This window comes from Bubalus bubalis, chromosome 14, assembly GCF_019923935.1.
Source record: "Bubalus bubalis isolate 160015118507 breed Murrah chromosome 14, NDDB_SH_1, whole genome shotgun sequence".
Lineage (NCBI taxonomy): Eukaryota > Metazoa > Chordata > Mammalia > Artiodactyla > Bovidae > Bubalus > Bubalus bubalis.
In genome coordinates this window covers 58,295,718-58,310,988 of record NC_059170.1, presented here as the reverse complement: position 1 = coordinate 58,310,988, position 15,271 = coordinate 58,295,718, and the positions used below count along the sequence as shown (strand labels likewise).

General features: G+C 39.5%; 1 protein-coding gene across 5 annotated transcripts in view; it reads right to left on the bottom strand.

Moving 5' to 3' along the window:
- Positions 1–15,271, bottom strand: part of ARHGAP21 (Rho GTPase activating protein 21) — a 131,273-nt gene that overhangs the window by 76,505 nt on the left and 39,497 nt on the right. For all 5 annotated transcript variants that reach the window (XM_025264400.2, XM_025264399.2, XM_044927464.1 and 2 more), the window contains one exon: positions 389–568. In XM_025264400.2, coding sequence (XP_025120185.1) covers positions 389–568 — 180 coding nt within the window. The remainder of the gene's footprint in view (positions 1–388; positions 569–15,271) is intronic.

The window sequence follows — 15,271 nt, the reverse complement described above, 5'->3', positions numbered from 1 at the left end:
CTATACAACTATCCAAATATTTTAATGAACTATTTCCTCTGCATGCTCTGCCCAGAAAGCTTATCCCCTTTCTAGATATTAGAAAGAGCAGGATGAACTTTAGAATTAGAAGTGATAGTAAAAAAATATATAGTTCAAAATTAGTATGATCTTTCAGAGGAGATTAAAGTTTTGATCCAGAAGATGGAATATATCTAAAAGAAGGGAAAGAATATAATAAAAATGCAAACAGACTGGGTTGGCCAAAAAGTCTGTTGTCATTGGAAAAATCCAAAGGAACTTTTTGACCAACCCAATAACACTTAATCCTTAAAAGACAGAAGGCAGGACGAGAGGAAGACAAGGAGACAGCAACTGCCTTGTGTGCTACTTTAATTACTTCTCTTACCTTAAATGAAAATTGAATTGCAGACTCGGGGGGATAAACAATAAAATGCCTCAACGTAAAACCAAAGCCTTGAGATGTTCTTTTCAACATAACTGTTTTGGGACCTGGCCAGGAGAACATTTCATCTTCGGATGGTGATACAGTTTCACTTTGTTCTTTTCCATCTTTACTTTTTGATACCTAAAAGGAAAAGACATTTAAACGTTAACTATATAGCACAATATATTTCATCATTTGGGGGAAATGTTATGTGTAAAAATATAATAACTGAGTGCAGAGGGGAACTAACTGGAGAAAAAGAACCATATTCTGATTCATGAACTATATGTGGCATAGAAAAATCACATAGATTATAAAAAACTCAATTTTTTCCAAGAAAGGGATGGTATGAAAAGTTAATCAGAAGCAAGAAAGAACTCCTGAAAGTGAGACATAAAATGACAGGTTAAAATTTTAAATGCAATATAGATAAGCAGCATGGTTTGTGGAGACAGAACTGACATAACCAGAATAACCCCAGCAGGAGAACTGAATAAATTATAAAAATTCATACTATGGACTCTTAAGGTCATTAAAAATGATGGTAATAATAAGAAAAATGAGTTATGGCTGGGGATATTTATTATACACAGAATTTTAAAAAAGAAGTCACAAAAAAAATTTAAATGCAATAGAAAAACTAAAAGACAACACAAAGAAAATCTCAGAGGATTAAGGATTAAGAAACAGAAACCATGAAAAAAACATGAAACTGTTGCTGAGTAAGAACCCTAAACATGTTGTCAGTCCAATGACAGCAAAGGACATTAGAAAATAAGAGACCAGGCTTCAGGTTCTAAGCGTAAATTCAGTATCCACATAAACAATCCTTCCCAAACCCTGGCTTTCCGGTTGTGTGCTTTCCTCTCCCCCGACTCTTGGCTTTTATCTGGTCAGAAGTAAAAGCCCTCTGCAATCTCAAACCTAAGAGCCCACCCCTTCATCCCTCTCATACATCAACCTTTACAAATTCTTCCATCTGAGGCTGACCCTACTGCCCCTTCCCAGCCCCTCACCGCCCCCTGGCCTCCCCTCTCCCTTAAACCAGCTTCATTTCACTCTTCTGCCTTCTCTTACCTCCTCAGAGTCATCTGAGAAAACCTAAACCTGGGTAAATCAACACTGCCTGCTCTGCACCTGCACCCGTGCAGCTGAACACAGGTAGACAAAAACAGAAAATTAAGCCGACTGCTTTCCCTCTAAGTTCATGATCACTAAGCTCACGCAAGCCTTCAGTGTTGGTGTCCATTTCTCTGCAGTCCATTCATCCAATGACTATTCCATACCTTCTCCCCTGCCCTCACTTGGCGCTGATGACCCTGCTTTTATTACACCACGATGAGTCCTTTGTCGCCTTCCACGTCTCCCCACCTGTTTACCTCTGTCCCACGTTCTCCTGTCTCCTTCCTGTGACAATGGCTGCAGTCCCCATTGCTCTAAGGTCCCACCACTTAACGGCGTAGAGCCCAGTCCCTCTTCCCAGACAAGACATGGTCCCACCCATTCTTCCTCCCTCTCTTACATCACGCTTTCTCCTTATGACCTCATTCCCTTGGTGCGTGTGTACATTTTTGTAAGTTCTTTTATCTTAAAAGGACAGCAAAAGTCCTCTCTGACCACAGTCTTCTCCAGCTTCCACTTTGTTTTTCTACCTTTAGAGCAAGACCCCTTGGAAGTTATCTATGAATGCTATCTCCAATTCTTATTCTCCCATTTGTCTGTTAAGTCCCCTTAAATCAGGCTGTGGCCTCCCTATATCCCTGAAACTGCTTTTTTGTCAAGGCCCTGAAGGCTTCTACATCGTTATAATGAACAGTCAATTCTTAGCTCTTGTCTTCGGTGACTGATAGTTGGTGCAGGGATTACTTCCTGCTGGAAAAATTTCTCCATATGACTTTCCACACTGAATTTCCTCCTAATTCCCAGGTTCCCTCTGCTCAGTCTCCTTTGCTATCTCTTCAATGGCTCAACTTCTGAATTAAGGAATATGAGAAATCAACCCTGAATATTCATTGGAAGGACTGATGCTAAAGCTGAAATTCCAATACTTTGGCCACCTGATGCAAAGAACAGACTCATTGGAAAAGACCCTGATGTTGGGAAAGATTGAAGACGGGAGGAGAAGGGGATGACAGAGGATGAGATGGTTGGATGGCATCAATGACTCAATGGACATGAGTTTGAGCCAGCTCCGGGAGGTGGTGAAGGACAGGGAAGCCTGGTGTGCTGCAGTCCATTGGGTTGCAAAGAGATGGACATGACTTAGCAACTGAACAACAAAAGGGCTCAAGTGGACCTTTCTACCTCTACTCTGGCTTTTGGTGATATCCTCAATTTTTCTCTCTAGCCCAGACACCTCCCCAATCTAATAGGGATCTCAAACCTAATATGTCTTGTCTACCTGGCTGTTAAGATTTTGTATGAAATTACTAGTTCATCACAGCAGTTGTGAAATGTCACCTTTAACAAATGACAAATACTTGAATATGCTTGATTCTACTATATTTTTAATTTGTTTCACTGGTGAATCTTATCTATCCCTCTACAACGATATACCTTACATGAAGGTATTCAAATTAAAAAAAAAAAAAAAAGTTCCTGGAAGCCATTTTTCAAGAGACTTCGAAATCCTAAATATTTTGATCATAAGTCAATATTTTGACTGTTACTAGTTAGAAAGAAAGAAAATGAAGTCGCTCAGTAGTGTCTGACTCTTTGCGACCCCAAGGAGTGTAGCCTACCAGGTTCCTCCATCCATGGGATTTTCCAGGCAAGAGTACTAGAGTGGGTTGCCATTGCCTTCTCCAGGGGATCTTCCCAACCCAGGGATCAAACCCGGGTCTCCCACATTGCAGGCAGATGCTTTACCTTTTGAGCCACCAGGGAAGCTCCATTACTAGTTAGCCATTCATCAACTTCATTTACTTTTCCATTTGGGGAGACACTAGATAGTAGCATTCCCCAAACCTACAGTAGGGGAGACTGGACCAAGCCTATTCAACGGAATGCAAGAGTTATAAAACATAAAAATGAGCAATGTTTCCACACACTGTCTGTGTGTTCCCAGTTGCTTCAGTTCAGTTCAGTCCAGTCGCTCAGTCATGTCTGACTCTTTGCAACCCCATAAATCGCAGCACGCCAGGCCTCCGTGTCCATCACCAACTCCCGGAGTTCACTGAAACTCACGTCCAGCGAGTCAGTGATGTCATCCAGACATCTCATCCTCTGTCTTCCCCTTCTCCTCCTGCCCCCAATCCCTCCCAGCATCAGAGTCTTTTCCAATGAGTCAACTCTTCGCATGAGGTGGCCAAAGTACCGGAGTTTCAGCTTTAGCATCATTCCTTCCAAAGAAATCCCAGGGCTGATCTCCTTCAGAATGTTCTGGTTGGATCTCCTTGCAGTCCAAGGGACTCTCAAGAGTCTTCTCCAACACCACAGTTCAAAAGCATCAATTCTTCAGTGCTCAGCCTTCTTCACAGTCCAACTCTCACATCCATACATGACCACAGGAAAAACCATAGCCTTGACTAGACGGACCTTTGTTGGCAAAGTAATGTCCCTGCTTTTGAATATGCTATCTAGGTTGGTCATAACCTTCCTTCCAAGGAGTAAGTGTCTTTTAATTTCATGGCTGCAGTCACCATCTGCAGTGATTTTGGAGCCCCCAAAAATAAAGTCTGACACTGTTTCCACTGTTTCCCCATCTATTTCCCATGAAGTGATGGGACCAGATGCCATGGTCTTCATTTTCGGACTGTTGAGCTTTAAGCCAACTTTTTCACTCTCCACTTTCACTTTCATCAAAAGGCTTTTTAGTTCCTCTTCACTTTCTGCCATAAGGGTGGTGTCATCTGCATATCTGAGGTTACTGATATTTTTTCCGGCAATCTTGATTCCAGCTTGTGCTTCTTCCAGTCCAGCGTTTCTCATGATGTACTCTGCATAGAAGTTAAATAAGCATGGTGACAATATACAGCCTTGACATACTCCTTTTCCTATTTGGAACCAGTCTGTTGCTCCATGTCCAGTTCTAACTGTTGCTTCCTGACCTGCATACAGATTTCTCAAGAGGCAGGTCAGGTGGTCTGGTATTCCCATCTCTTTCAGAATTTTCCACAGTTTATTGTGATCCACACAGTCAAAGGCTTTGCTTAGTAATGTCCAATTCTTTGCAACTCCATGTACTGTAGCCCACCAGGCTCCTCTGTCCATGGAATTTTCCAGGCAAGAATACTGGAGTAGGTGACCATTTCTTTCTCCGGGCGATTTTCCCAACCCAGGGATCAAACCTGAGTCTCTTGCATTAGCAGGTGGATTCTTTATCACTAAGCCACCTAGGAAGCCCTTTTACACACTGACAATAGGCAACTGGAAATTGAAATTTCAAAAGTAACATTTAAAAAAATTTTTATTTTTAATTGGAGGATAATTGTTTTACAGAGTTGTGTTGATTTCTGCCATATAACGTGAATCGGCCTAAAAATACCATTTAAAATACAAAATACTTAGGGATAAATATGAGAAAAGATTTGCCAGACCTGTAAACTGTAATTCCAAAACTGACAGATGTAAAGAAGTTCTAAATAAATGGAGAGATATGCTACGCTCACAGTTTAGAAGACTCAGTATTATTACACTGTCAATGCTCCTGAAACTGATCTATAGATACAATGAAATCCCAATCAAAACCCCAGGAGATTTTTGTGTAGAAGTTGATTAACTAAAATGTACTTTGAAATTAAAAGGACCTAAACAATCAAAACAACTTTGAAGAAGCAGAACAAAACTGGAGGACTTACATTATAGGACTTTGTTTAAAGCTACAGTAATCAAGACTCTGAGCCTCTGATGGAGACTTTGCACATTTGAAACTCATTTATCATAAATGCATTTTACCTTATTCCCCCTTCTAAGACCTGGAAATTTTGAGGGGGAGGGGGAATAGCAGCGAACACCAACATGGGGGACTCAGGCTGAGTCTCGGTTGCAGAAGTGATCACATAATCAGGTAGAATTTGTAGCAGGAAAGTTTTTATTCTAGGCTTAATTATCCAAAGAGATTAGTTAAGCTTTAGGTTGTGACTGAATCCTCCTTTTAAGATCCAAAGGAGAAAATTATTTTATCTTTGCATTTAAGTTCATTCTCTCCATATCTGTCTGTCTCTCCCTCAAGTTTGTATTCTCGAGTGCATTTGGTATTGTTTTTTTTGTTTGTTTGTTTGTTTTTTCTTTTAGTCACTGTGATAGGTGTGTGGTGGTTTCTTGGTGTGCTAATATTTGCATTTCCCTAATGACCCATCGGAGAAGGCAGTGGCACCGCACTCCAGTACTCTTGCCTGGAAAGTCCCATGGACGGAGGAGCCTGGTGGGCTCCAGTCCATGGGGTCGCTAAGAGTCGGGCATGACTGAGCGACTTCACTTTCACTGTTCACTTTCATGCATTGGAGAAGGAAATGGCAACCCACTCTAGTATTCTTGCCTGGAGAATCCCAGGGACAGAGGAGCCTAGTGGGCTGCCATCTACGGGGTCGCACAGAGTCGGACACGACTGAAGTGACTTAGCAGCAGCAGCAGCAGCAACGGCCCATGATAAACACCTTTTCAAGTGCTCAGCTGCCATCTCCTTATGTAATTTTAAAGCCCAAAAGAATCTCAGATATGACAGACATAAATGAATCGTTTTCTACTACACAAGGAAACTGAGGCCCAGTTTAGCTAAGTGATCTATGTAAGACTTTTGTAGGCTAATTCAGAGTAAGAATTAAAATCATAGTTACTGAATCTGAGGCTAGAGTGTTTCTCCTGTGTCACAGTGTTTGTGCTTAGTCGCTCAACAGTTTCCAATTCTTTGCAACTCCATAGACTGTATCCTGCCAGGCTCCTCTGTCCACAGGGATTCTCCAGGAAGGAATACTGGAGTGGGTCACCATGCCCTTCTCCAGGGAAATCTTCCCAACCCAGGGATTGAGCCCAGGTCTCCTCATTGCAGGTGAATTCTTTACCATCTGAGCCACCAAGGAACTTTTCATCATTTTTTCTATTGTGCAATCTGCATAGATTTTTTCCCCCAGTAGCACTTTGATCTAATTTATTGCTTTTATTTTTCTGCAGGACTCTAATTTTACAACTTTAAACAGTTTACATGCATTATTTTCTAGTGTATTATTATGACTTGGGCCTCAAAGCTCCCAAACATATTCAAGCTTCCGTTTTCCTCTGAACCATAAAGATAAGGCTCTAGGATCCTGGTATCATACTTCAAGTTGCTACATAGAGCCTGCTGTGTCTTATTCTACTGAGTTCTTTACAAAATGGAGAAAATGGGATAAAGAGTAAGCAACTTCATTTTTGCTCTCTGCAGAAGAAGTTTTTTTTTTTTTTTTAATGTCACAAAGCTCTGTTGTCTCAATTATTTCACCCTCCCAAGAATATCACATTGAATCCTCTGCAGTCTCCTTACCTTTTCCCTGCAAGGGAGAGGGGAGGGTTACCATTCTTCCTACATAAAGAGAGAAGATGAAAAGAAACACACACATGTGCCTTCCTCACTCTTTCTCCTCCTTACCCTCGGAGCCTTTTGATCTGCCGGATTTTACAAGGGCAAACTGCAGGCACACAGCGAAGGGCACAGCAGTCAGATCCCTCCACTGAGACGACCCTTCAGACGCTCTCCCTCTACACATGTCGCAGCTCCCCACCATGAGCAGCGACGTGTGTACTCATAGCCTCAGAGCGTAAGAAGCCTAGAAGCGGATGGAATCATAGTGGTCCCATGCCTGTGAACTGTCATCTGATTCCCTTAGATGACTTCATAACAAGGTCGCTTGATTGAGTAATAACTCAAGGTTAAAAGAAACCAAAATAAAACATAAAAACTAGATATAACAACTAGACAAAGCAAAGAGGAGTGAGAGAGAAAGTATTGGGGGACATGCTAATCATATAATAATAATAAAGGTAATAATAACCTCACAGAAGGGAATGCACACAGGTATGACAGCACCTTTGGGGATAATCGGAAAAGGCAATGGCACCCCACTCCAGTACTTTTGCCTAGAAAATCCCATGGACGGAGGAGCCTGGTAGACTGCAGTCCATGGGGTCGCTAAGAGTCGGACACAACTGAGCGACTTCACTTTCACTTTTCACTTTCATGCATTGGAGAAGGAAATGGCAACCCACTCCAGTGTTCTTGCCTGGAGAATCCCAGGGACGGGAAGCCTGGTGGGCTGCCGTCTATGGGGTCACACAGAGTCAGACAGGACTGAAGCGACTTAGCAGCAGCAGCAGCAGTTGGGGATAATGGAAATGTTCTCAGATTATAAAGAAAGTTTCACTACTGTATAAATTTACTGCAAGCCACTGCGATGTACACTTACAATGGGTGACTTTTTATGGTATGTAAATTACACTTCAACAAAGATGCTTCAAAAGAAAAACTGGCATGGAAAGTACAAAGTCTAAATGTGTGCCAGAGGTGAAAGATGTAGGGCTGTCATGAAAGCAAACACAAGTGAGTTAAGAAAGAATCCCTTACAGGGTGACACACACAAAAAATAAATAAATAACATTAAAAAAAATAAAAAATAAACATAAGTATAAAATATTATACTTTTGTTTCATAATCTGCTCTTATAAACTAAGATCTTATACATGTTTCAACGCCATTCTCCCAAATCATCCCACCGTCTCCCTCTCTATGAAACAAATCGCCAGTCCAGGTTTGATGCATGATACAGGATGCCTGGGACTGGTGCACTGGGATGACCCAGAGGGATGGTAAGGGGAGGGAAGTGGGGCGGGGTGGGGAGGTTCAGGATAGGGAACACATGTACACCCGTGGCGGATTCATGTTGATGTACGACAAAACCAATACAATATTGTAAAGCAATTAGCCTACAATTAAAATAAATAAATTTATATTTTAAAAAAACTAAAAAAAAAGAATCCCTTTATACACAGTATCTATGCTAATGCTATGCTAAGTCGCTTCAGTCGTGTCCGACTCTGTGCGACCCCATAGATCGCAGCCCACCAGGCTCACCCGTCCCTGGGATTCTCTAGGCAATAACACTGGAGTGGGGTGCCATTTCCTTCTCCAATGCATGAAACTGAAAAGTGAAAGTGAAGTCGCTCAGTCGTGTCTGACCCTCAGCGACCCCATAGACTGCAGCCTACCAGGCTCCTCCATCCATGGGATTTTCCAGGCAAGATTACTGGAGTGGGGTGTCATTGCCTTCTCTGACACAGTAACTATAGAAGCCCTCAACTATCTTTTGTAATTACTTGTAATTTAAATAGAATGGGGATAGCTTCCTAGTATATTCCAGGAATCATTCACAATAAAGCATAAGAAAGTATTGTATTACATTCATTCTATAAGATCCTAATACTGATTCCATCATATACCTAAGATTATAAGGCCTACTCCTATGGATTATTGAAAATGATTTGCTATTTTAAAAAAATTTTTTACCACTGATAATATTAGTACCACTTAAAGACTTTTCTTCCTTATTTTAGGGCCAGACTTATTCACTGTGATACAACCCTTTTTTTAAGATGACACCTGCTTCCATATTGCTGTAAATGACATTATTTTGTACTTTTTATACCTGAGGAGTATTCCATTCTATGTATTATATCTTCAGGGGCTTCCCAGATAGCTCAGTGGTAAAGAATGTGCCTGCAACGCAGGAGACCTGGGTTCAATTCCTGGGTCAGGAAGATCCCCTGGAGAATGGAATGGCTACCCGCTCCAGTATTCTTGCCTGGAGAATTCCAAGGATAGAGGAGCCTGGTGGCCTACAGTCCAAGGGGTCCTCTTTTCTTTTTTTTATTGGAGTGGACAGAGGACCCGGGCAGGCTACAGTCTACAGCGTCACACAGAGTCAGACGCAACTCAAGTGACTTGGCCTGCACACATATGCCAAGTATTCCTGACAACTCTGGGCTTGGAGCTTCTGTTTATGGAGGAAGTCTCTTTCTTAGCCAGGTTGATAACAATTGAAACCACTTTGATGTTTATTATCTAGATGCATCCAGATATATTTTTCCAATAATTCTAGTTTTCAATAGATATTTTAATATTTAAGTGATAAAAGATGATGACCAAAAAAATTTTAACACTCTCAGGAACTGAAGTTGAAAAATCTAGAGAATTCACTTTCACTGCTGAGGGACTGGGTTCAGTCCCTGGTCAGGGCCCTAAGATCCCACAGCCATGCAGAGCAGCCAAAACACAGAAAAAGAGAAAAATCTAGATGCTTGGATTTCAGTTTTAAAATACTACTCAATTTTTTTTTTTACAACTTAATTTTTAAGTTCATTATTGGACATTCATTTATAATATCTTTCATCTCGGTTGACTGTCAAGATGGGTCCTTTCTCCTGCTTTTCTGTATGGTTTCATTATAGATTGTTTTGAATCGGCTGATATTTTCCTATGTGATTTCCTTCTCTATTCAGCATTCTGGTTTTTAATATAATTTTTATCTAGACAGTACTCTTCTTTCTTCTCTCTCTAAGATTTACTTTCAGATCCCATCATGCTGAAGACATGAGTTCTTAATTCCGCAATTTTAGAACTTCACTCTCACAGAAGATGGCTATGTTAAAACCGGAAGTAAATGAAAAAATTAAAAAGAATGGTGTGAACTGTTTATAAATAGCTTAGCTCTGACTACCACTATGACTTTGAAAGGTTATTTCTAATTTACTTCTGACGCGTTATGTGAGTAAAAGTTGCTCAGTCGTGTCAGACTCTTTGCGACCTCTTGGACTATCAAGTCCATGGTATTCTCCAGGCCAGAATATTGGAGTGGGTAGCCATTCCCTTCTCCAGGGGATATTCCCAACTAGGGATAGAACCCAGGTCTCCCGCATTGCGGGCAGATTCTTTACTGTCTGAGCCACCAGGGAAACTCAAGAATACTGAAGTGGGTAGTCTATCCCTTCTCCAGAAGATCTTCATGACCCAGGATTTGAAACGTGGTCTCCTGCACTGCACGTGGATTCTTGACTAGCTGAGCTACCAGGGAATCTGTCAATATTATCAGTCTCACAAAATGGTAAAAATCAGAATGTTCTTCCCTTCACAAATTACCCATTTCCTGGGCGTTTTCTCATAGCTGTCTTACTAGTAGTGATGGTGGGATCAGATTACATTTACTTTTGTCCCTTGGACCTTCTGTGACCAACAATAAACGTTTTTGTGATATTAAAGGAAAGTCTGAGCTTGTTTCCTAAAATAGAGAAAGCATTTTCAAGATGATACCTTAATGGTATCATCATGTGTCATCTGGCATTTGTATAACTTTCCATATCATTTGAAAGAATTCCTCTTTATTACTGATTCCAGAAGCAAACAAAGATGACTGAATCTAGCTGGCATGCTTGCTGCATTCATCCTTTCATCTTTAAAAGCTTCTGACATTACTTCCTAATTCTGTTATCAAAAATACTCACTAAAGTAAAGGAGGCTGGGGAACGTGATTAGCTATTTACCAGGAAGAAGAAAAGGGTTGATGAACAGCTAGCCAATCTCTGCTGTGGTTCATTGATTTTCACTGATACATAAAAGTTCATCGTGAGTGTACCACGTTTTACCTATTATCCTCTAAATGGAAATAGGGTTTTCCCATTTTGCTATTAGCAAAAAAAGAAAAGAAAAAACCAAGTTGCTAAGAACATCTCCTGTTCATAAAAACATCTTTTACACCAAAGTTTCTTAAGGTATTTACATAGTAGTTACCTGGTTTATTTTTTATGGTATTTACTTATGCTTACATAGTATCTAGACGGTTTCTTTAAGGTATTTACCTGGTATTGGATAGATGTTCATAGTTTAATGACAGATGGTAGCTTAACATAGTAAGTTTCAAACGTGTAATTCAGAAACCTGACCTAGACCATGACCATCATCAGTCACTACTCGCCATCTAGCCCATCACTCTTCTCTATCAAAGGAGCAAGTGGACTAGGAGAACTACCTGCCCTTTGCACATGCAGACTGTCAACATACCACTCTCAAAGTTTCACTTATATTCCTCTAGTGCTATACTAAGAAATAATAATAAAAAAAAATCTCTCATTTATTTAAAAATGTTTATACACTGCAGGGCTGTTTCCTAAAGGAGAGAAAGCCTACACTCTATGTAGGGAGAGTATTTCCACTTTAAGATACATCACCAGCCCTATACCAAAACCTCTCTAATTATTAACTAGCATTAACTACGAAGATGAAAGTTCAACTGGCACCCAGCAAGCAGGCACAGGGTATGCTCCACGTGTTACTTCAGTACTGCCATACTAAACTACCATGATGGCGCTGACTGGCATCTATTTACATCTTTTTAATATGGGGTTCAAAAAAAATAAAGTGACTTCCCCACAGTTGTACAACATATAACTCCAATTCTAGAGCTCTCTAAAAAAATAACTCTCTACCCAAAAAGGTACAAGAACTCAACTCAATCTGATTCCAATAAAATGTTTACTTACTTTTCCAGGACTATGTTTTTCAGAAAAAGAGTGTTTGCTGAACCTTACAACTTTAACAACTTCTAAATAATATTTTATTAAAAAAAAAGTTCATCAGTCCACTGATTAGCAATAAAACTAAGCACACACTAAACTAACTTAACTATTTATTTCAATACATTAATCTCTTTACATTACATGGCAGATTTAAATCCACACAGGAGAATCCGTATAGAAGAATGACCTACTGTATACCTCAAGTATTTTTTTAATGAAGCCTTGGATAACTTAAATTTTTCTAGAAACAACAATTCCAAACTAAGTTCCTATCAAAAACAAAACTTCCAGAAGTCTATCAGTTTGATGGCTGAACATCTTCTAAACATATTAGAAATGGGTCCTTAACAAATGACGACTGCTATTTGGATGGCGAAAACTATTTAAATCTGCTTTACATATACCTTTTTCTCTTTCCTTTGTTAAACGAGTATAGAATAGAATGACTAAATGAAATACACATCTAAAATGATAAAAAAAATCTAAAAATGTAATTTTAGCTGCTCAAGTACTTCCCAAAAAAACGATGTAGTGGCACTATGTTAATATTTAATGTTTCTGCTTAATTGCTTTTTCCTTGCCTATATTTTAATAAATATGAAAAAGAAAGAAAATTATACAGGCAAGCGGAGAGCCAATTATATAATACAAAGAAATAAATAAGTTATTAAATACATATTTAAAAGTACAGTGCTGGTCAACCACATTCAGCACACACCCAAAATAATAACTGAGCATTATATCACTATAGATATTTACAGCCTCATACAATCTACACTAGTACAAGCACCTCGCCCCTGCTCTCAAAGCCTAACTAGCTATATGGAACATTTATAATCTATTTTTAAGCATGTCTACCAGAATCGGGGGATACAATTTTATCTATTTTCCTCATTTGCTGCTAACTCACCAGAAAGTTATTTGCTAATCACAAAAATGGAATGACAGAATGACCATTTAGAACAACAACAACAACAAAAAAAACCTTCTTTTTCAAATTTAATACCATACTGATAGAAGTCTTCCTAAATTATTAAGCCAAAAATCTCATTCCATGCCAAAAGATTTTCAAATTATAAAGGAAAGGTATTAAATTTCCAAAATATTTTTCTGCAAAGGACTCCTGAAGGAATTACTTTACTAACCGAAAGTTTAGTTAAGTCTCTCATTAACAATATTCTCTACTAGCAGGAAAGGACACTGAAGAAAAGATATTATTCTAAACTCAATCAGGAAAAACCGTGAGAATTCTCATACCCTTCTACTGGGAGTACAATCTTTCTGTAAACCCTCTTGACAACATTTATTAAGAGACTTAAATTTTATACCTTTTAACCTAATAACTAATGAAATAATAAGAGGGTGAAGATTCATTTTACAAAATATTCAGCCTAAGGTATAATAAACTCTACTTGGAAATTATTTCAAAGTCCAACAATAGCAAAAAAAAAAAAGGAAGAGTTACGTAAATTATGATACAGCTGAAATATGAAAAAAAATTAATGACATGGGGAAATGCCCAAAATATAATATTGAGGGGGAAAGTAAGGTTAAAATGTCACAGTTTGACAAAGTGTTTTTTAGTCTCTCTCTCTCATACACACACACACAGAGTTTGGAATAAGGGGCCAGGGTCCTTTTTTTTTAGACAATTCATCAATTTTTATAAGGAACCCGTGTGAATGGTAACTTTTCACAACAGCCTGCATTGCTGTGCATCACTGTGTACCACACAAGCTGCGTTTTGAACACTTTGTCTGTGTTAATGGAATAATCCACTCTTTTCTTGGTACCAGTGTGCCGTACAGCAGAAACCACCAACCAGTGCCGTGCAATACTCAGAGGCAGTCTTCCAGGGCCTGTATCTCATAGAGCCCCTGTAGTGAAGAGTGTACCCTACCATCTTATAATTACTTGTTTATACATCTATTGGAGAAAGCAATGGCACCCCACTCCGGTACTCTTGCCTGGAAAATCCCATGGACGGAGGAGCCTGGTAGGCTGCAGTCCATGGGGTCTCTAGGAGTCAGACACAACTGAGCGACTTCACTTTTACTTTTCACTTTCACGCATTGGAGAGGGAAATGGCAACCCACTCCAGTGTTCTTGCCTGGAGAATCCCAGGGATGGGGGAGCCTGGTGGGCTGCCGTCTATGGGGTCGCACAGAGTTGGACACGACTGAAGCGACTTAGCAGCATATATCTATATTTTCAATCTTAGAGTCGTTTCCTGGGGACACAGGAGAATAATGTGTTAATTCAGTGCCCATCACATATTCTGACAAAAAACAGGACTCAAAAAAAAAAAAAAAAAAAAAAAGAAATCTACATGAATTAAATAACCCTGTATACGAGACAGCAAAAGAGACACTGATGTATAGAACAGTCTTTTGGACTCTGTGGGAGAGGGAGAGGCTGGGATGATTTGGGAGAATGGCATTGAAATATGTATAATATCATATATGAAACAAGTCGCCAGTCCAGGTTCGATGCACTATACTGGATGCTTGGGGCTGGTGCACTGGGACGATTCAGAGGGATGGTATGGGGAGGGAGGAGGGAGGAGGGTTCAGGATGGGGAACACATGTATACCTGTGGCAGATTCATTTTGATATATGGCGAAACCAATACAATATTATAAAGTTAAATAAAATAAAATTTAAAAAAATAAATAAATAAAATTGATATGTAAGTTTAAAAAAAAGGACAATGAAAAACAAAACGTCTGCTTTAAAACTCTGATGGGGAATTACTCCTGTTTAAGTATGTCCCCATTTTTCTCATTAGAGACAGTAAGGGCATATAGCTCTATTTCACATCAAATAGACAGAGAGTGAAACAGACAGAAGCTCAAATATAGATGTCTATTTTTACACATATTTTCTTGTAAAGAGTCTCTATGACCAGATAATAGGGTTATTTTCAGAAGCTGCTTTTTTTCTGATATGAATAAAATTTTGTTTACTCTGAATCAGAGAACAGACCGTATTTTTAGGGGAAAAACAATCACCTCCCTATCCTTTGGGCAGACAGGAATCTCCGAATTAAGAAGCAAGCTTAAATTTCAGTTCATCTTAGCTACTAATGAAATACTGCAGCCCCCTCTGAGCAGACACAGTGATACGGACCGTGTATAGTGCTAGTGAAGATATGGGTACAGAAGGTCAGACCCGTATCATGTGGTTTCCCTATTTTGCTTGAAGCACTGTAATGACCTAGAGTACCAGAGATTCATCTTGCTAAAAGTCCATACAGAAAAGCTTTCTGAATCTACATTGATTTTAGATGATCAAAGATACTATGCT